This window comes from Grampus griseus (assembly GCF_964374135.1).
Source record: "Grampus griseus genome assembly, chromosome: 11".
Lineage (NCBI taxonomy): Eukaryota > Metazoa > Chordata > Mammalia > Artiodactyla > Delphinidae > Grampus > Grampus griseus.
The window spans coordinates 67,046,180-67,069,032 of NC_139005.1; the positions used below are offsets into that span (position 1 = coordinate 67,046,180).

The 22,853-nt window shown below is 38.3% G+C and overlaps 1 protein-coding gene across 1 annotated transcript in view; it reads left to right on the top strand.

The window, feature by feature from the left end:
* TMTC2 (transmembrane O-mannosyltransferase targeting cadherins 2) overlaps nt 1-15,432 on the top strand; it is a 390,337-nt gene extending 374,905 nt beyond the window's left edge. Inside the window, exon 12 of the mRNA XM_082665557.1 lies at nt 15,247-15,432. Coding sequence (XP_082521683.1) covers nt 15,247-15,426 — 180 coding nt within the window. The 3' untranslated portion in view covers nt 15,427-15,432. The remainder of the gene's footprint in view (nt 1-15,246) is intronic.
* The last annotated feature ends 7,421 nt before the right edge of the window (nt 15,433-22,853 follow it).

A 22,853-nucleotide genomic window follows, 5' to 3' on the forward strand; every position in this document is an offset into this window, starting at 1 on the left:
ATTTGAATTTGATGTAATTTTCATGTATCATAATATATTATTCTTTCTTTTGAGTGTTTTCAGCCATTTAAAACATGTAGGTTTTTAAATGGGCCAGCAGTGGGCTGGAGATAACCCACAGACTGTAGTTCATTGACCTCTCTCCTTATATACATTCCTTAAACCCTTTTTTTGTTATATTTTTATATCATATATTGCAATATAACATGCTATATATTTTACTTATTTTTGTGTGTATGTCTTAGAAGTAGCATTTAAGCTCCATGAGGCCTGAGATTTTTGAACTGTTTTTTGAACTGAATCCCCAACATAGGTGCTCAATAATTAGATGAATGAACAAATTTCATTAAAAATGAAAGTAAAGAAATTTGGCTATAATGGATGAGATCACTGAAGAATTCAAACATATTTTAGAAATGATAGTCATAGAACTACAGGAGAGATATTTTAACCATTTGCAGCTTACAAGTCTCCTTTAGTGACTTTTTTCTTGAAATTTTAATTATTTCATTGTTATAGATTTTTTTTTCAACCTCCCTAAACCCCCATTTATTTAGTAAGAGATACTTAATGCAGTGATCTACTTACACTTGGGATGGCCATGCTTCCTGTCCTCCTATGGTTTGTCGACTGAAAAAAATTACACAACCTGAAAGTAGAGAGTTATGTTTTATTCAATGGACGTTCTGAGGACTTCAAGCCTGGGACACAGCATCTCAACGCTGAAAAACCATTCCCAGAGAGGCAAGGGGGGGTCCTGGATATATCAATATATGAGATTTTGCAACAAAAGACCAGGTAATCTAAACATTTCTTTTATTAACATTAGTGTTAATAAAAGAAAACCAGATATCTCAAGTTAAAAATTCAGCACTTTTCTATGTATAGGAAGATGCAAGAGTCAGGGCTGACTGAAATCATTCCTTTGATATGCACTTCAGCTATCTGGGGCCAGTATCCTGTGTTTTCTCATCCTGGGTTGCCTCAGGGTACATCGTCGGAGGTGGTTGCAGCAGCTGATTTCTAGATTGCCTTGGCAGTGGGCAGCCCATTTGTCTCCATCCTGAGTTCCCTCAGGGCTCACTCTCCCGGGCAGCTGTAATGTGATGGCTTGATGGCCGCAACATTCTTTATTTACCGATGTGGCAGGCAATATTTTGGTTCACGGGTTCTTCAAGTTCTGGCATTAAAAAACCTGTAGATTCACTACACGCCCTCCTGCTTCTCTGCTGGATGCTGCCCTTTCACGTGGCTGTCCTGTTCACTTAGCATCCAGGACTTAATTTTCTAAGAATATTGCCTTCATAATTACCACTTAATTTCTTCTTCTCTTGGGTGAACCAAAGAAGGTCACAAAGTTCTAAAACTTCTGTCTTTGACTGAAGTAAATAAAAGTGTTAAATTATAGGCATTAGAGCATAGCTTAATTTCTATGAGCCATTTCAAAATACTGAAATTGGATTTAGTTATTCTATGTAATGGACATTAAGCATTTATGAGACAAATGGCCTATAATTTAATTAGATACTTAGTGAAGTATTCATAAGATACTTTACAACTAGCTAATATGTAATAGCAGAAAAGGATCTTGCCTCTGATTTCTTACATGAAATAATTGAGATGTGCCTCTCTTATACTTCTAGAGAAGTTCTTTTTGGTTTCTTGTTCAGATACAAATCATAGGTCGAGATGAAATGTAGCCAAGTTTTTTCTGTAGTCACATATCAAATCACTATTCACGGTTGTTGCATTGTCAATACAAAATTATGTTTTTTGAGTAGGTGAAAATGTATTTGTGATTTTGTAGACATATTTGACATGTATCACATATTCATTATGGTTCCCTAACTCAGTATTGAAGATGAGTCTAAAAGAAATCAAAGTTGGCATATGAGAATTAATCGTTGGAATAATTTATTTTGCTCTACCTTCCTTTTCAAGTATGTTGGTTGTTATTTGTGAGTATGGGTGAATAAGTGTTCAATAAACATATCTGAGGTTCTCAGTTGCTTGGACTCTTGGTCTGTGCAGTTGCTTTATTGATGGCTTATTATTTGTTTGCTCGCTCACTTGTTTTATATTAATAGGTTAGACCAAGGAAGGGAGTCAAGAAAATAAGTGTGTAGCATTTTCAAAAATAGAGTTGCTCAGAGAAGAGATAAGATTAGGTCAAGGTGATACAAAATCTGTTTTATTTACAATTTTGGAAGCTACTATGCAGAAAAGTGTCATCAAGCCGGTCTTTAATGCCTTCCTATAATGTGCTGACTATACAGGCTTAAAGTTAGGAGGTTCAGTCTGAACGTGACAGTTTCAGGTAACGAACGTTTCAGAAATAAAGGCCAAGTGTGCAAGTGAATGCAGAGACCTTGAGGGGGAGATGTGAGCTTAGACTACGTGAGTGGCAGAAGTTCTGCCATTCAGCCTCCCTTGATTTGCCATGAGTGTAGATACACACAAGCCATGTTTATTTTTACATTTTCAGCAGGTGTGACACTTTGGCCAGTGTAATGGCTTGGAGTACAGCATGGCTTCACCTTGATTGGTGTGTCCTGATGGAATATTTTCTGAAATGATGTGTGAAGACCTTGCATCATTATTTTTACAAGCATGTATCAACAAAGTCTAGGCCCTAGGAAAGTGCAAATAGAATGCCATGCAGCAAACAGTATGTTTACATTTTATTTTTAGTCCCTGGAAAGATTTATAGTTTCTGGAGGGATTGCTTTACTCCTGCTCGTTACGTTTGATCTGGTCATCCTAACTTAGAGCATTCACAAAACTTTCCACTTGCTGTGTGCCTGAATTCTCCCAGGGAAATGTGTTTCTTCCTATTCAGTCTGTGGATGTACAGTTGCTGCCTTCTGATGTCACGTTGAAATGTGATTGCTCTGAATGACACTGTCAGCCTTGCATTAATCCTGCTTGTTCACACCAGGGTCCCCATCTGCTTTGTGAAAGGGAAAAAAAAATGTGTCATCCATCTTTAGAGAGTGTATGCCTAACCTAAATTTCATCTTAATCCACTGTTCTAAGGTCTCTGACATGCTTATTTCCATAATAAAAAATGAATATTTTCAATTAGCCCCATTCAGGAACAAATCTGTCATTTCCACAACATGCAAACTACTGTCTCCCAGTTGACCTCCATCAGATCAAAGCTGTGTATTGCAAACATAGAAGTTAATTATGAGAAGTGATGTACCTAGGTTAAAAATAATCTCCTGGATCTGATTGTTGTGGCATCTGTCAAATCTTTATTCCAGTATAACTTTGATTCTGTCAATGTGGTATGTCCATACCTCTTGTTGTATTGTATTTTTTTGATCAGACCAATTTACAGAGCAAAAAAAAAAAAAGAGGCCAGCCGCCGGCCCCCCCGCCCGGCAACAAAAAAGAATTAGCTCTCTGCTTCCATCTTCCATGGCAGTTGAGTGCTTAAATGTTATAAGTCTAAATCTCAACTTCCAACATGTCTCTGAAAATACATTTTAATAACAACATGATTATTCCAGTGACATGTTTCAACTCCTTGGAATGAGCAGTCATTGTATTAGATATATTCAAACTCATGCTTCACACATACACACTTGGATGGCCTTACAGCTGGAAATCCTTCTGTGTAATATGACTATGATTGAGAAAGCATGCACGTGTTCCTCCCTCCCCTTCATGCTAAAAAGAAACGCATAAAGTGTAGAGTGAATTATGTTGCTTAAATCATATTTGGACTAGAAACAGGCAAGGACTTTGGTTCAAAGAAAAGGAGAAGATGCTATGGGCTTTTGTAGCAGCTCTCTAGATTAGTAAGAGAAGACAGCTCTTGGTGTTTGAGAGACATAATGTTTGCCTACCGTGCAGATCTTTTTCTAAACTTCTTTCCTTCATTGTTTTTAACCTTCAATAAATTCTTCTTACTTTCATTTTTCTAATCTTCATGGATTTTAAGTCATTGTATATTTTCTCACATAGGTAGAAATTTATTTAGTCATTTTCCTTCAAATGATGAGCTACGTGCTTGTTGCAAATCAAGATAAAGTATGCCAATTGCATTTTTTAAATTTATTTATTTATTCATTTATTTAATTTTTGGCTGCATTGGGTCTTCGCTGCTGCATGCGGGCTTTCTCTAGTAGCGGTGAGCGGGGGCTACTCTTTGTTGCGGGGGGCAGGCTTCTCATTGTGGTGGCTTCTCTTGTTGCAGAGCACAGGCTGTAGGCGCACAGGCTTCAGTAGTTGTGGCTCGCGGGCTCTAGAGCGCAGGCTCAGTAGTTGTGGCACACGGGCTTAGTTGCTCTGCGGCATGTGGGATCTTCCCGGACCAGTGCTCGAACCCGTGTCCCCTGCATTGGCAGGCAGATTCTTAACCACTGTGCCACCAGGGAAGCCCCCTGCATTTTATAAAAGCTGTGAGTGAGGGATAGGGGGAGAAGAGGGTTATTATGGGACTGTATGAAATCATGTGTGTGTGAAACTTTTGAAAACTGTAAAGCACTATACAATTTAAAGAATTTTTCATTCAATTAAAAAAAGTTTTAAAAAAATGCTGTGAGTGAAACTTAGGTGGCATGGGATCAAGGTTTTCCATTTGGATCATGTGAGAGACTTCCTGTGAAATTAAAGACATAAGGAAAACCTATCTTTGAAATAGGATCATCCTCAGTGAAGAATAATTTCTGAGGTCATATCCTTAATTTAGTAGATGTACTTTAAAATCTGTTAGAAATTGCCACCACCTTTGAAATGACTTTGTTACAGTCACTGTTTGCTATCCCCCAAACCACAGCTGTTGGCATTTTGATTGCTACTGAAATGAATAGCACTCCACACTGTGGCAATCACACCCATCATAAAAGTTAAATGAACATTCTTGTAATACCCGCTGGGATGGAACAGAGGTAGGAGATAAGGATTGAGCACACAGGATAAAATATGTCGCTGACAAATTGAAATTACTGCCTTAATACAGTGTCGTGTCTTGCTTGTCACCTATATCTGTTTTGTTTTATTCAAAACTATTTCAAAAACACAAATACTGTGTTGAAACAGAATCAGAATGAATCATTTCTGTTATCTGTCAGAATTTGCCTTGCCTTTGCTAGACTGCCTGTGTTGTTTTCCCTTGCTGAATGTACAGTTTGATAAATCTTTTTGCAGAGATGCTTTATTCAAAATATGACTGTAGTCAGCATATGACTACAAAGAACTATCATTTCTGATTTGCGAACATTGCATTGGTTGTGGGTTTTTTTTGTCATAAAATTTTGTGAAAGACCTTTCATTTGTTGTATTAATATTTCATTTTTTAACAATTTTTTTTCCATTTTGGTTTGGTCTCAGAAGGGTTAACATCATGGCTGTCACTACTAACATCTGAATCTCCAGACTAATTGAAATGCAGACCCTGCTCTGTGAAGGCTTCTCTCCACTGCTGGCTCTGCTCTCCGCAGTTTGCTTTAAAAAGTAACAAACTGATTTTGATATGACCCATTCATTTCAAAAGTTTCTGTATCATTCTTATTTCAGAAGAATAGAAGATTTGAAGCAGCCTGATCATTTATCTTGTCTAAAAGCTTCACACCCATAAGGAAGGAATCTCCCTTTACCCCTTAACTCAGTCTTCGTATGTCCTTTGTAGACATGTCTGATTCTTCTTTGGCGTAGAAGAATTTGTATTCATGCCCTGGACTATAAACTCCTTGAGGGCGGTGGAGCCTTCTTCTGTACAATGCCCTATAGTTCTTAAAACAGGGCATGGATATCAGTTTTGCTGACCTCACAAATTTCAGGAGCATAAATGATACATAATAGAATGTACACCTCCTAATAGTTAGTGATAAATGCCAAGTGTGCAATTAAAGTTAGCTCAAGACACATACAGAGCAAAAAAATATATTGTTCCTTTTCACCACTTAATATAGCATATCTGGCAGCAACCTTGACATATAGTAAGTGCTTAATAAATGTTTGTTAAATTACGCTAAGATTGGACTAGAATTTACCTCTCCTAGGTCACCTCTTTTTGCTAAACCATACGAAGTTTCCTCCTTTCAGAAAGCATTCACTGAGAGTTTCTTTCACATGCCAGAGCCTGGCACTAGCACTATGAAAACAAAGTAAATTCACTATCTTACCTTCCAGCATAGAAGACAGACACAACAAGTAGATGTAATTCATTGTGGTAAGTGTTGCAATTAATGTATGCAGACAGTACTATGGCAACAGAGAAAGTAAGCTATGAATAAGAGATTGTTCAGTTCGTTTTTGTGGCCTCTCCCGTTGCGGAGCACAGGCTCCGGACGCGCAGGCCCAGCGGCCATGGCTCACGGGCCCAGCCGCTCCGCGGCATGTGGGATCCTCCTGGACAGGGGCACGAACCCGTGTCCCCTGCATCGGCAGGCGGACTCTCAACCACTGCGCCACCAGGGAAGCCCTGTTCAGTTCATTTTTGAAATGAACAGAAGTCTGTAAAAAAGAGAGTGGAAGAAGAGCTTTGTCAGAAGAGTAGTTTGATAAGAACTGGATGCTCAAAATAGCACACGGCAGAAAGAGAAGTTTCACGTGGCTCATGAAGGATGTATATGGAGGGCTTATTTGGGTGCCAAGTTGTAAAGGGTTTCCTAGTACTGGGATGAAAGTGGATTCTTTTCTGTCGGCACAGGCTGACCCTCTAAAACCCCACTGTGCTTAAGAAAGACAGATGGTCAGGTTGAAGGTATTGGATTAAGGAAGAAATTGAAAGTGTGGAGAACAGGAGGCTGATAGCATTTAGGAATGGGATGAGATGCTAACCCAGGCAGTGCCAGTAGAAATGGAGGGCAGTAAAGAGAGGAAGAATATGAAACATATTGTTCACCTTAAATTTGCTTGTTGCCCCTGGGAAAAGGAACTAAGAAGCCAGAAAGCAAGGCAGCTGAATAGAGACAGAGAAGCGGGCCATAAAGAAAAGTCTGTTCTGCATGCTAGAGCACCAGCAAAATGCCATCCTTCTCCCACATACAGTGGTCCAGGCCCCATGATCACTGTGACACATTTTGGTGGCTCCTGCTGTCCCTCTCGCTGCCCAGATTTCTGTTATCCTCCTCTCACGGCATTGAAAGTGCACCTATATCAAGGATTTTCCATTTCATGTATAACAGATTTTTTTTTTTTTTTTTTTTTGCGGTATGCGGGCCTCTCACTGTTGTGGCCTCTCCCGTTGCAGAGCACAGGCTCCGGACGCACAGGCCCAGCAGCCACGGCTCACGGGCCCAGCCACTCTGCGGCATGTGGGATCTTCCCGGACCGGGGCACGAACCTGTGTCCCCTGCATCGGCAGGCGGACTCCCAACCACTGAGCCACTAGGGAAGCCCCTATGTATAACAGATTTTTCACCTTAGAAACAGTGGTTATCTAGTTGTTAGCCTTGAGAAAGTGACTCTGACCAGGAAAACACCAGGCCAGACAGTCTTATTTACCAGCTGTTCTGAGGTGATGGGAGCCCTGAGTAATTACCTTTCAAATATCACCATGTAGTTGACAATCCTTACAGAACGTATTCTGTCCGAATGTTAAAGAACAGGTGGATCGGGCTTCCCTGGTGGCGCAGTGATTAAAAATCTGCCTGCCAATGCAGGGGATACAGGTTCGAGCCCTGGTCCGGGAAGATCCCACATGCCGCGGAGCAACTGAGCTCGTGCACCACAACTACTGAGCCTGTGCTCTAGAGCCTGCGAGCCACAACTTCTGAGCCCGCAAGCCACAACTACTGAAGCCTGCACGTCTAGAGCCTGTGCTCCACAACAACAGAAGCCACCGCAGCGAGAAGCCAGCACGCCGCAATGAAGAGTAGCCCCCGCTCGTCGCAACTAGAGAAAGCCCACGTGCAGCAACAAAGACCCAACACAGCCAAAAATAAATAAATTAAAAAAAAAAAACAGGTGGATCACTGAAGAGGAAATGTAAAAAGCTAGTAAGCTTCTGAAAATATTATTAACCTCTCTAGTAATCAGGAAAAAAAACTTAAGCACAGAATAAGATACTGTTTTCCAACTCTCAATTTGCAAAACTTAAAAAGCCAGACAATACTAAGTGGTATTAAGGATAGGAAACAGAGACCCCTGTTACATGTTGATGCTAATGCATTTTGCTACAACCACACAGAAGAGCAATTTGGTGATATCTGGCAAAAGTTGAAGATCCCCCATGTCTAACAACTCCAGTCTTAGAAACTTTCCCGTAAGTACATGTGGAGATATTCACAAGAATATTGATGGCAGCCTCCTTTTTTTTAAGATGAGAGGTTTTTTTTTAATTGAAGTATAGTTGACTTACAATGTTGTATTAATTTCTGCTATACAGCAAAGTGATTCAGTTATACATATATATATATACACACACACACATTCTTTTTTATATTCTTTTTCCTTTATGGTTTATCACAGGATATTGAATATAGTTACCTGTACTGGACGGTAGGACCTTGTTGCTTATCCATTCTATATCTAATACTTTGCATCTGCTAACTCCAACCTCCCAATTCATTCCTCCCCCACCCTCCTTCCCCTTAGCAACCACAAGTCTGTTCTTTATGTCTGTGAGTCTGCTTCTGTTTTGTAGGTAAGTTCATCTGTGTCATATTTTAGACTCCACATATAAGTGATATCATATGGTATTTGTCTTTCTCTTTCTGGCTTACTTCACCTAGTATAATAATCTCTAGTTGCATCCATGTTGCTGCAAATGGCATTATTTCATTCTTTTTTATGGCTGAGTAGCATTCCATTGTTTATCCGTTCCACATCTTTTTTATCCATTCATCTGTCAATGGACATTTAGGTTGTTTCCATGTCTTGGCTATTATGAATAGTGCTGTTATGAACATAGGAGGGCGTGTAGCTTTTTGAATTATAGTGGCAGCCTCTTTTAAATAGTCTGTAAGCCGATCCTTCAGAAAATGGGTAGTCATTCAACAGAATTTATGTGAAACAACAAAACCTTATATATATCAACAAGGGTAAATCTGAAAAACAAAAAGATGAGCAGAACTTTCAAGTTCCGAGTGAGTGCTTGTCAGGGTGGCATCCCATGATGGATAATGACATATGTATAAAATTAAAACTTATAAATGTATAAGATCATACATTTGCTATGGGTACACAAAAAATAAAAGTGTGAAACATACATGGGAATGATAAATACCAGCTTCAGGATAGTGGCTTTCTTGGAGGGAAGGGGGGTTATTTCACTGAAAGATATTTGGGGGCTTCAATTGTCTTTATAAAGTTTTATTTGTTAGGCAGGTACACAGTTTTTATTGTATTCTCTGAAATTCTTGTATGACTAAAATACTTACAATAAAGAAAAAACCCTGCCTATGGCTTTACTTGTGTGTTCATTCATTTAACCTGTCACCCATCCGTCTTTTCAGCTACCCATTCATTTATTATTCTTTTCTGTCAAAATAATTTTATTTAAACAATCTCAGAAGTTGATCACGGCTTAAACCAAGTTGGGAGAAAGGAGCATAATTATAATTGAAAGACAGATTTAAGGGAGATTTGAGGGTGAAGTTGCCAAGACTAAACAACTGGATGAATGTTTATGTGTGCGTGTGGGGGAAGGTATTCATTCCCCAGGAATCAAGGGTAATGTATTGAGGTTTCTAGGTTGGTATCAGCCCACTGCGCATGCCAGTGGGACCAAGGAGAAGGAGTGATATTGGAACCGAGGGGAATAGGGTATCTAATTTTGTCTCAGTCCATGTCACACTTTTTTCCCATAAACCTGATAGATAATCTTAAAAACTTTAATTCGGTAATTATTTATTAAATGTTTGCCATATACAAGGCACAATAAATATAAAGAGATCCCTTAAATGTATGCATAAATACTCTTTTTCATGAATATGTTTCTTTAAAGTTTATACCATTCATTCTTAAGCATCATGTACAGTTACTGCTCCGGTAAATTAAATTGGGTAAGCAATTTCAACTGAATCCAGTTGAATGGCAGTAGGCAGCCTTCATTAAGTTATTGGGTAACTATTTGAAAAAGAGTGAGAATCCATTAAAAACTTCAGACTGTGCAAACTCATTTAAGTTTGCAAATTCAGAAGGGAAGTTAAAGGTGGTTATCTTGAAAACATCCCCCAGATGTGTAGTGTATTAACTGAATAACAGCTGGGTAAGGCTAACTTCAGACGTTCTTTCTTAAAAGTAATTTAGTTCTTACAACAGTAAATGTACAACTATATGGATAATTTCAGCAACACTTTGAGTGAAAATTGATATATTTATAAAACTAGAACTATTGGTCTGTTATCTCTGTCTTCACCTTTTTCATAGCTTCTCTTGCCTGTTGATTTATTTTCAGAAAAGGGAAGTGGTCTCAGGGACTAATGGGATACAGAGAGGCCAGTTACTGTGTGGGTTTACAACTCCAGAACATTTCAACCAAGTCCTTCTTTTCCTTTTCCTAGGCCTCACCCATGTCCTCTGTTCAAAGTTCTATATTTTAGTCCTGTTCCCAGTAGAAACATGGATTCCCAATCGTAAATCCCCTTATGGTCTCACTATTTCTCCTCCATAGATATCTTTCCAAGACTATGTAATAGGCAAAGGCTAGGAAGATGATTTTGTGTTCCAGTGCTGTGTGATCAGCTGGTTTCCTTGGGAGCCTCAAGGGCATTAGATTAGAGTAAGACCTTCATAATCTTACCTTTGCTCTACCCCATCCCAATATACATCTACATATATATTCATTTTAATTTTGCTTATTTCCTCCAATGTTAGAGAAGTAAGCCAACGAGCACAGTAAAGTAACAATAAAGGCATAATTCCCTAGAGACTTGGAAAAGCCATCATTCGTTGCCTCATTATGGCTGCTAGTCAGCCCCTTTGATGTAAAGCATCTGTCCTCTTCAAGGAAATGAGAAAGGTCTGGTTTTCCTTTCTAGTCTGTGAGGAGCCACAAGCCCCATGTTACTGGGTTGCAAGCTGCTTGCCTGCCTTTGTTAACATGCTGAAAATTTCATCGGCTGTCTTTAATAAAAGAGGATGTGTGTGAGGGAAGACATCAGCAGATGTGGTTGGGTTTCTGTTCCCCAGTCCATGAGTCATAGCTGGCAGAGAGCAATGACACTACTATGTAATCAGACAGCCGGTCAGTCACCTGGACTTCTTGCATTTCAGTTACATAGTGAGGCAGTCTTTAAATCTGTTTAGAAACCCTTACATGCTCTTCTTTGGTTATGAAAAAGCTTTTCATTCCCTCTCCTTCTGTCTAACAATATTTAGTCATTTATGGCTTCTGTTAATAAAGTTTCATTTGAACATTTATTACCTTAAATAATTACATGGCCAAGAGAAGAATTCTACTTTATGGAAGGATAGACATGTGATCTGATACACTTTTGCTCTGTAGGACCTTCATCTTCTTATAGGAAACTTCATCTCAAAAACCCTAAAAGGACATAATCTAGAATCTGGAAATAACCTCTAGAACCATGCTTCTCCAATTTTAGTAAGCATACAAAGCATTGGGAGACCTTGTTGAAATTCAGATTCTGAGTCAGTAGGTGGCAACTGAAATTCTGCATTTCTGTCAAGCTCCCAGGTGATGCCAATGCTACTCCTTGCAATTTTTGTAGCAAGGCTAGAAGACCTGAAGGCATTCAGTCCAATGGGCATCCACTAAGCTACCCTGGTCATTGCTGTGGAGGAGAGACATGACAGGCTTCAAAGATAAAGAAGCCCTTGTCTTTGAAGAGAGAAAATAACCCTATAAGAAGAAAGTCTTTTATATCTAGTTTTATTCATAAATGTTTAACAAACACATGAAATTTTTTATCAAAATAATGGTTGATACTATCAAAGCCGTTACCTAAGGCAGTGATACTCTTATGTCACATTCGAGCACACCAGTATGTAAATTTCATCAGTTTCTGTTTATTCAACTAAGAAGCTATAGTGATGCTTTAAGCATTACATAATGTATGTCCATAGGCTTTTAAAATTTAAAAAAAAACCTTTTTTTTACTCTATTAAAATAGACATATCTAAACCAAAATGTTTCATCTGAATGTAGAAATCTGTAGCTGCTTAAAAATATTGAATGATGTTCTTAAATATGCACATTTTTAGTTTATTTGGATTTTGACTCTTTAGGGGACGCAGTTAATGAGTACATGTGGCTTTCAAGAGATCAGTTATCCCGCATTAACTTCATAATGTCAATTTTTTATTATTTTTGTTTAATGAGTAACACTAATGTGGATAATGCAAAATTAGAATCATTCCAAACACCATTATAATTAACATTCCGAACTCATTTTGATGACAGATATAACTTCCTAATTGTGTTTTCTTCGAATAATATTAACTTTTTTTCATCACTTGATAGCAGAAAGGTGACTTCAAAGTAGTCTAAGGAGAGATGGACCCCAGGCTGCAATTTAGTAACAATAGTAAAGCCTATTTATGTGGCTTGGTATGTACTTCACCACCTGTTTTCACAGTTATCTTTTCCAGGTTTAACCTAAGAAAGGCTACACACCTAGTATAGGCAGAGCCAGTTCACACATCCTCAGCATTTGGACTCAGTGGTCATTCAGGCATATTGACAAGAAGATCCTACTTTGTGTGTTTGAGATGATGAGGAGACAGAAAAGGAGAGGGGAAAGACAATAATTTTGTATCCTCATGTAATCTCATTAACAACCCTGTGAAGCAAGTACTGTTCTCATCCCGTTTCCAGAAGACACTGTGGTCTCAGTGCTTCCTAGGTGCACATGTCACTGGAGCAGAACTGGCATTGGAACCTGTGATTCTGTAACCTCTTGAGTGTTTTTAATAATCCCCTTGAGTTGCAATTATAGTTAGGTACAGACTCTGATAATAAAGTGGTTCAAGAAATAACCACTACCCCACAGAGCCATCTGGTTTCTCTCAGCCCCATCACTGGGCCTTTTCTATTTCTGGTTAGTAGGGAATGGTCTCCAGCCGTGGTTCTCCCTCCCCATTTCCTCTCTTCCCACTCAGGATAGCAGGAAGTCTGAACATTTTATCTACTTAGCATCTCCAGTAAGTCAGGCTGTGAACACACTTCGCCTTCAATTTAGTAGCTGTTTATTGACAGTCATGCTAAGCTCTGGGAGTGGAGGTAATTCAGAAATGTGTCCCAGCATCAAGAAACTCAGTATAACAATGGGTGGTATGATAACAAAGTTCTTTTAGGAAGACAGAGTAGGTGGTGTTATTTCAAGTTTCCAATGTGGAGCTATTCACTGCTCATGTAATTTAGAGCTATGTTTATTTGGATTGGTGTTTAAAATTAGAAGTTGACCATCTGTATTTTTCTTGATAAGTATGGAGTCATCCTAACCAAAAGGTTTTCGAAGGTCAGGAATAGCTTATATTTGCAACATTGTTTTTGGAAAAGAAAAAAGGATACAGAAGAGTCAGAAAAAAAAACTTTTTTTTTACTCTATTAAAATAGACATATCTAAACCAAAATGTTTCATCTGAATGTAGAAATCTATACCCAGCAGTTGAAGACTTAAGACAACTTTGGTATACATCCAAAGAGACACGTTTTGCAGCCATTGAAATAAAAATTATAAAGTATGTATAACAACATAAAAATCATAAACATGCATGTGCTAGACCTCAAGCAAAATGAGACAAGAAAAAGTGAACTTGTTGACATTTATAGAGTGTTTATTATGTGCATGTATCAATACTGTGCTACATTTATTTTCTCATTTTATCTTTCTAACAACATACAAAAAAGTTGATGTTTTTTCAGTATTTCATAAATGAAAGAATTGGGACACAGATATGTTAGGGGACCTCACCAAGGTCACAGCCGGTGGTTGAGCAAGAACTCAGATCCAGGGCTTCCCTGGTGGCGCAGTGGTTGAGAGTCCGCCTGCCGATGCAGGGGACACGGGTTCGTGCCCCGGTCCGGGAAGATCCCACATGCCGCGGAGCAGCTGGGCCCATGAGCCATGGCCGCTGAGCCTGCACGTTTGGAGCCTGTGCTCCACAACAGGAGAGGCCACAACAGTGAGAGGCCTACGTACCGGGGGAAAAAAAAAAAGAACTCAAATCCAGTACTCTTCAAATCCAAATCTGATCATCTTTTCCCAGCTGATATACTCTGAGCTATTCAACCCTCTCCCCAGCATTGTTTCTGATTCAGAAATAATTGTATTTACAATAAAGAGTGGAGTCATATGAATTCAGCTGAAAAAAATGCTTGCATTGTGAAAACACTAAACCATAAAAATAATTGTGAATCATTTTAGGCTGTATCCTAGTTGCCAAGACAATTAATAGTTGACACCATTTGTAAAATGAAAATATAATCTTAGCATAAACAATTTTAGTTTTATCTGATGTTTGAAATATGCATTTATGTAACTGCCAAGGTATCAGCTGCCCTTTGTTAGCCAGAAAGTTCCAGGGACAAGACAAGAACAGAACAGCCCTTATTCGTAGATAACAAGCAAAGTGTTTTTTCCTTTGGGAAGGCCTTGTTGTCGTTAACTAATGTTTGAGAATTTGGGTATGGAAACCCTTGTATTAAACTAGTGCTACATACTATATTGCTATATTGATTGTAAACATCGACCATTAGAAGTTTAAAAGCTGTTTGACTTAAAAATTAGAACTTTATCTCGTTAAACTACATGAGTTAAATTTGGAAAGCATTTTAGTGGCTGCATTTGAATTTTTTTCAGGGTTTTCACCCTGAAAACATCAGTAAAATTTTACAGTATATTTTACTTATTTATATATGTTTGCAGAAATGGCCTAGAATATTGATTGCTAAGGAGAGAAAGCAAAGAATGGGTAGACATAGATTTGTCAACTTTTCCCACTTAATTTTTTATTTCTTGGCATTGAGTTGAAAAAAAGTTCAATTCTTTCCATCTAAAATTGTATCCCGTTCAACTTTTTTCTCAAGAAAGTACAGGGTGACTAGGTTACTAGGTCTCCATAGGTAACCTATACTTTCTCATTAAAGAAAAAGCTATTTCCCTAACTGCCTGCCCTCTTTAAGGCACAAAGTACACAGCAGCTGTTTGAAAACCTTTTTTTCCCTTCCTGTTTTATCTACTTGTATAAATTGCTACATTGCTTACATAAAATGCCTCCAGACATAAGGGAGTCATTTGCATAAATGGATGAAGATTTTTGTCTTCCATGAAGGAAAGCTTGCCATGGCCTCTTAATCGTTTTCCTTCCTCTCTCTGGTTCCAGTATCCGGCTGCTCTGATGAACTTGGGAGCCATCCTGCACCTCAATGGACGACTCCAGAAGGCCGAGGCCAACTACCTGCGGGCTCTGCAGCTCAAACCGGATGACATCATCACGCAGTCCAATCTCCGCAAACTCTGGAACATCATGGAAAAGCAAGGCTTGAAGACCTCCAAGACTTGACACAGGAGGGCCGTACCTCATCCTCCTCCATATTTGAAAGCCGGCCTCATTAACGAACAGAACTTCCCAGCAGTGCTATGACAAGAGTTAGTTTGGACTTCAAGACAGGGGGGCAGAGGTCACTGAGGTCACTGCCACTTCTGGGAGTATCCACTTTGCTGTGGGCACAGCCATTAACACCAAAAAGAGGAATATTGGAAACCTCCTGCAGGATATAATTGTTACCCGTAGAACCGTAAACCAGAGCACTTAAAACAGGATCTTTTGGCATTCTTAAAGGGGGGAGGGAAGTCTATGTTTCAAATTTTGTTCAATTTTGAAAGCTAACTTGGAAATTATACTGTTCCTTAAACACTGTGAGAGGAAGTCAGAATTTCTGTTCAGCCACGGTAAACTATTACGGTCAAGTGTTCACACGCAGTGATTCAAGTGTCGTGTGAATCCTGGTGAGCTGGCCGGTTGTCCTGACGCTGCTGTCTTCCCTCTTTGGGACAGCCTGCTTATCAGTGTCTAAAACTTAGAAAACTTTTTTTTTTTTTTTAACACTGTGTCAGGATCTGTCAGAGTCTACATTTGTTTCCTGACTAGTGCACGTAACGTTTTATGATTTAGATGTCACCATCATGTGGGCATCCTTTGCTTTTCATGTTCTGAAAAGGGTATACAGAACAGAGCAAACCGTGTTTCTCACTGGTGTTGTAGGAGGGACTGGGGAGGCCTTATGTGTTCCAGGCAGGCATATTTTACTCTGACGTCACTGACGTTTTCCCAAAACTGCCTAGGAGGATTCATTGTATTAATTCTTAGGCTTTTGAAATTGCCTTTTAAAATGGCTATTCCTGGTTAACGCTCATGCTAAGGCAGTAAATCAAAAGGAAGCTTAACAAATGGTCTAGTTCCAATAACTAACCAGCAGCTATTAGACAAAAGGGAAGATACTTTGTGCCTTCCAGATGTTGCTGGGTTAAAAATCAAGTCTGTGCGAGGGTGTATAATGATGGCTGCCAACGCTTTTATATTCTGGAAAGAGTTGGTATGAAATGCTAATCACTTTCTAATAGGTACCTAAACAGCAGTGCTGATAAGTTTTTGAGGAATTATTTTTAATCATACTTTGTTCTTCCCAAAAGACATAAAAAATGACTTATTTTAAGCTGCAGGTAGACTATAGCATTAGCCCACGTGTTTCTAGGTCTCCTGCCAAGTGCTTTTCACAGTTGAAAACTCTTTTTCACTAGCAAATTTGGCATTTTATTTCATTACCTATTAGTAACCACTTCAGTGATAATTTCACGAGTAAAAGACTATAAGGGAAGTAGAGAGAAACATTTACTGAACATTTTTTGACTTGCAGTCAAACTTTGCTACTAAAAATTAACTTTGTAAAAACAACGATCCACTCTCAACTTCTTCCTAGAGAAAGTAGCTATACAATACCCAACATATTTATTTATTTATTATTCTACCATAGCAAAATAACAAAACTTGATTCATTAAACCAGTTCTTTGCAACTTAAAATTAGCTTTTTTTCTTGTCCTTTCACATTCAGTGTATATATGGTCAGCGTCCCCATTTAAGGGAAGCTGGACATGCAAGTAGATCATATTATGTTTTCTTCATATTTTATATGTTTTGCTGCATATCTGAGTAAGGTGGGGTAAAGAATTAAAGTAGTGTTCCTATGGCATTAGTGTTTTGGTGAGAAGGGCAACATAGTGAGAGAGATTTGTTGATGGCATTAAAAGAAGGCCCTCCTAATATGTATATTATTTGGTAAACATTTCATTGAAGGGCCAAAAGTTAAATTATAATTAAATCACTGTGTTTTCAGAATGATATTTAATGTTTAACAACAACAAACACGTGGTCAAACCAAAAGCGTGGGTTGAAGTATATTTTTCATCTTCTAGTGCATTGGCAATTGCAAAAAAATAAAGGCAAAAAGGAATTTAATATAAGGATATAGAGGTGAATTCAGTGTCTAACATTTTTATTTATTTAAATAGTTATTGACCTATGATGACTTCCTAGTCTTACCATTTTGTGTCTTTTTATTGTTATTGTTCTTCTTTTCACACACTTGGTTCTTGGTAGGTTCGCTGATGGCACAGCAGAGGCACTTCATGTTGACCCAGTTCCCAAGTAGCGTTAATAATTGGGCCTGTGTCATAAAATGCATGGATCATTAACAACTAAATGTCCCTGACACCTTTCACTACAGGGCTGGGCTTAGTAACTGACCAACTTGGGGGGAGTGTTGAGGGGGTCTACAGAACATGGTCAAAAAATGTCTCCGCTCAGGGATTTATGGTGGATTATTGCAGACAGTGCTAAAAATATAGAGCACAAGTTTACTAAATTAAAATTTTATTTTTTGAGAAACTGTTGTTTGTATAAATTATCAAGATTTGTAGGCTTTCCTTTTGTAGAAATAATTGTTTTATGTGCCAGAGAATTTCGATTTGGTTTTCAACAATAAAGCATTGATAACAAATACGTTTATAAGCCTTTTTAAAATCGTCTACAGCAACAACACTTATACTGTCTTGGATTTTAACAGGCCAATGAGAAAGCTGGACATCTCCAGAAACTTTTCCCAAACACCATTTTAGATATTAACTTTGTAGATTCCTTTAGGTTTTTCTTAATGACCTCATCAAGTTGTCTCACATATTTGGAACTTTCTCATTTGATCCACGATTTACTGGCTAAACAAAAGCTCTTCACTCCACTCTTCGGAAGTAGACAATGAACTAACACAATAACATCAGAGAGCAGTTGTAAGAAGTTGGGGGAATGTTTTGGAAAACTTACGAGGAAAAACTTCACAGAAATTTCAAGTGAACGAGAAGCTTCAAATTCCAGCAGTACCCCAGGGGGCAAAATACATCTCAAATCTCTATGGAATAACAACATCAAGAGGTCAATATGTGGTGAAGTGGCAGAGGGAATGAAAGCCAATTCAAAGTCTTCTCTGATTGCATTCTGCAGGAAGACCACCCAAAATCACACTGGAAGAAGGTCAAAATCCTGGTACGCGCCTTTCTCTACTACAAAACTAAATATAACAGAGTTACCCTGGTTGCATTGCCATTTCAACTTGTGGCACTTCCAATGCTTAAGCCAAGTTTTCTAGCAATACCCCTTCATTAAACTGAGTTGAGTGTTAAATAGTAGGAAGCAAATTCTGTAGTATTGGAAATAATATTTAAATTAAGTGAAAAATCATATTCCAAAGGTACGTAGAGATGAATTGGAATGATTACAATTCTTAAATTATCCACAGAAACCCAGTTTTTCCCTGGTAAGAGAATAACCAAGGCTTAGATGCATTTCCTTTCTTTGTACTGTAAATGTATACTATGTGGAAACTGTCATCACTTTCATTTGTGAAAACATCAAATGAAGTCATTGGATCCCCAAATCTCAACTTTTTAGAAAGTGATTTTCAAAAATATCATGTTGATCATGAGCAAATAGTAGATGTAATTTTCATTTATGGTCTATTTTTTTTTTCATTTATGGTCTATTTTATGTTCTTCTACTCAACAGAGTGCCAGGCTAGAAAAACAATGTGAGAAAAGAAAGACATGGCCCCTGCCTTCACTGGTTTCAGAGCGTAGTGCCTCAATCCAAGTTAAAACTCTACCCTGATTTTAGAATAGAATCAATTATGCAATATTTCGTATACTAAGATGACTTAATATCTGACATTTCTGTAGCCTGTTGTATAACTGCCACTAAGTAGTTTTGGGAACTTGGTTAAATCACTTACCTTGGGGGCCTTATACTCCTCAGGTGGAAAGTAAATGGCTTTAGTTACATGTTCACGGAAGTCTTGTTTGGCTCTCACAGTCTAAATTGTTCAGATGTTTTTCATGCCTTACCTGTCTTAGTCTGTTTGTTTGGACAGCTATAACAAAACACCACAAGCTGGGTAGTTTATAAATAACAGAAATTTGTTTCTTACAGTTCTGAAGGCTGGAAGTCTAAGATTAGGGTGCCAGCAGAGTCGAGTGAGGGCCCCCTTCCGGGTAGCAGACTTCCTGTGCCCCCTCACGTGATGGAAGGGGTGAGAGTTCTCTGGAGCCTCTCTTATAAGGGCATTAGTTCCATTCATGAGGGCTCTGCCCTCATGACCTAATCACCTCCTAATACCATCACCTATGGGCGTTAGGTATTCAACATATGAGTTTTGGTGGAATGTAGATATCCGGACCATAGCAACCTTCTTTCATCTTCATGATCAATCTGTAGTAAGAGAGGTAGAGAAGGTGATTTGTGGGAGATGGAATAGCTAGAGAAATACCAAAGGGGGCGGAGAAACCACCTCCGGACTCAGGTTCACTGCCTGAGTGCTCTCATGACACAGGACATGTGAGCATAAGGCAGCATGGGGACAGTCTTGCTGCTTGCTAGCTTTGGGACATGGACAGGTTATTTCATACCTCTGAGCCCTGGTTTCCTTATCTGTGAAGCTGGAACATAACCTCACACATCCACAGGGTGTTTGGCATAAAATAAAATCCTTATATCTAAATTTTATCCTATAATCAAGGAATTAGGCAATATATAATTTTGTTATTATATAAAAATTTTAACAAGATAATCGAATTCTCTGTCAGTTTTTACCTTGTCTACCGTATTTTATGTTCTACTCAACAACAACTCAAGCTTTCCTTATAACTGACTCCTGAATGTGCTGTACCCATGTCTCTCAGCAGAATAGAGCTGTGCTTTCCTCCAGGATCAGAACTAGAGAATCGGGGTCTTCTAAATATGGCCATTTTTACCAGAACAGTGTTTGAAGTAGGGAATTTGGCCCTGCTTGGGATATTAACACTTTTCTATAGCTCACCAATAAAACAAAACTATGTCATCTTTTCTGTACACAGAAAATCTGATGATATCAGCAACCCTTATTATAACTACTACAAATTAATGATTATTATTGATTATACATTAGCCACAATGTGTCTCTTTTTGACCTTCAAGCTCTATATTTTTGAGAAAGCCAAGGTAGAGAGAGAAAGGATGGGCACTTGGGAAATGGACAGTTAATTGCCATTAGAAATAATTAAGTTTTTGTTGTAGAAGAGGAGAAGTTGATTGGAACAGTTCGAGACTGTGTCCTTTTTGGTTGCTTCATAACCTGCCAAGATTGAGCCACTGTATTATACGGGGGAAAACATTTAACAAAGAAGAGAATGGATAGAACAACCACAGGAGAGGTTGGAAAAATGTTCAACCAGTTTGAAGTTTAGACTAGAACTGTCCATCTATTCTGATTTGAAATATATTTAATTTCTCTCCTACCTCCTTTGGATTTGACAGGAATATCCCTCATTCAAGACAAAGCTACCAGCCATTCTCAAGTCAGATGGAGAGAATAGAGTGCTATATTTCAGTAATAGCTCAAGACTCCTAGAAGCACTTTTTCTAATAATTTTCTATCATGTATCTTTCTTTTCCATCCCAGAAGACTCAAAATAACTCCTCTGAGAACTTTCTCTTGGCAACATCATTGAGCAGCTAGAGACTATAATGAAAGTTTAAAAAACATATTGAGAGAGAAATCAAGCAAGTAATTTCTTTCCAAAAATACTAAAATGTCATAAAAGAATTAAAATGCCTTTTTTTTTTCAGCTGGACACTCCTCTAGTATTGTGTAAAAGATCATTGTTACCAGAGAATCAGAATTGGTGAGGGAGGAGAGGGGTGAGTTTGTGTGTGAGGAATAGAAACAAGTGATTACCTTTGATTTTTTAAAATTAATTAATTTATTTATTTATTTTTGACTGCGTTGGGTCTTCGTTGCTGCGCACGGGCTTTCTCTAGTTGCAAAGAGCGGGGGCTGCTCTTTGTTGTGGTGCACGGGCTTCTCATTGCGGTGGCTTCTCTTGTTGCAGAGCACGGGCTCTAGGCACACAGGCTTCAGTAGTCGTGGCGCACAGCCTTCAGTAGTTGTGGCTCGCGGGTTCTAGAGCACAGGCTCAGTAATTGTGGCGCACGGGCTTAGTTGCTCCACGGCATGTGGAATCTTCCCAGACTAGGGATCGAACCCCTGTCCCCTGCATTGGCAGGTGGATTCTTAACCACTGTGCCACCAGGGAAGTCCCTACCTTTGATTTTAATGTAGGCCCTTTTCTAATCTCGTTTAGCAAGTAATGGCCATATTGACTCTGGCGATAATTAGCTTTTTAATTCTGCAGACATCAATTTATTAAATTACATAAAGCCAATTAATAATCTCAATATTTTTTCATTTTTAGTTCTTTTTGTGTTATTTTAAAAATGTTGTTATGCTTAATGTCTGGATATTTTATGTTTCCTTTGCAATAGACTATCATTCTGTAAATGTTCCTTTGCCTATACTTTGTGATGATGACTATTTGGGAAATTTCACTGGAATTATGATATTTTAAAGTATCTTTTTAGAAATCTATCCTATACCACCAAGTATTTAGCTGTTACTACGTAGTATTCTATTAAATTTCAATTGAATAATTTTGCATTAAATGATATAGAAGGGTACATCAATATTAGGTTTTATTATATCCCATTGGGTCCATTCTCCCAATTCCCTACTGATGATATTAATAAAATGTGATTATACTGGCAAAGCATATCTCTGTATATTGTGAGTCAAGGAACTTTATCAGTTAATTTTTTTTAGCATTTATTTATTTATTTTCAGGAGTAGATAATTTTCATGTATAAGTTTAAAATATATATATTTGTTTTGTTTCTTAAATTCCACAGATGAGTGAGATCACATGGTATATGTCTTTCTCTGTCTGACTACTTTCACTTAACATAATACCCTCTACGTCCATCTATGTTGTCACAAATTTATTCTTTTCTATGGCTGAGTAATATTGCATTATTTTATATATATATATATATACACACACACACACACACCCCAAATCTTTATTCATTCATCCATTGATGGACATTTAGGTTGCTTCCATATATTGGCTATTGTAAATAATGCTGCCATAAACATAGAGGTGCAGATATCTTTTTTTTTTTTATTTTTTATTTTTTAACATCTTTATTGAGGTATAATTGCTTTACAATGGTGTGTTAGTTTCTGCTTTATAACAAAGTGAATCAGTTATACATATACATATGTTCCCATATGTCTTCCCTCTTGCGTCTCCCTCCCTCCCACCCTCCCTATCCCACCCCTCCAGGCGGTCACAAAGCACCGAGCCAATATCCCTGTGCCATGCGGCTGCTTCCCACTAGCTATCTACCTTACTACGTTTGTTAGTGTGTATATGTCCATGCCTCTCTCTCGCCCTGTCACAGCTCACCCTTCCCCCTCCCCATAACCTCAAGTCCGTTCTCCAGTAGGTCTACGTCTTTATTCCTGTCTTACCCCTAGGTTCTTCATGACATTTTTTTTTCTTAAATTCCA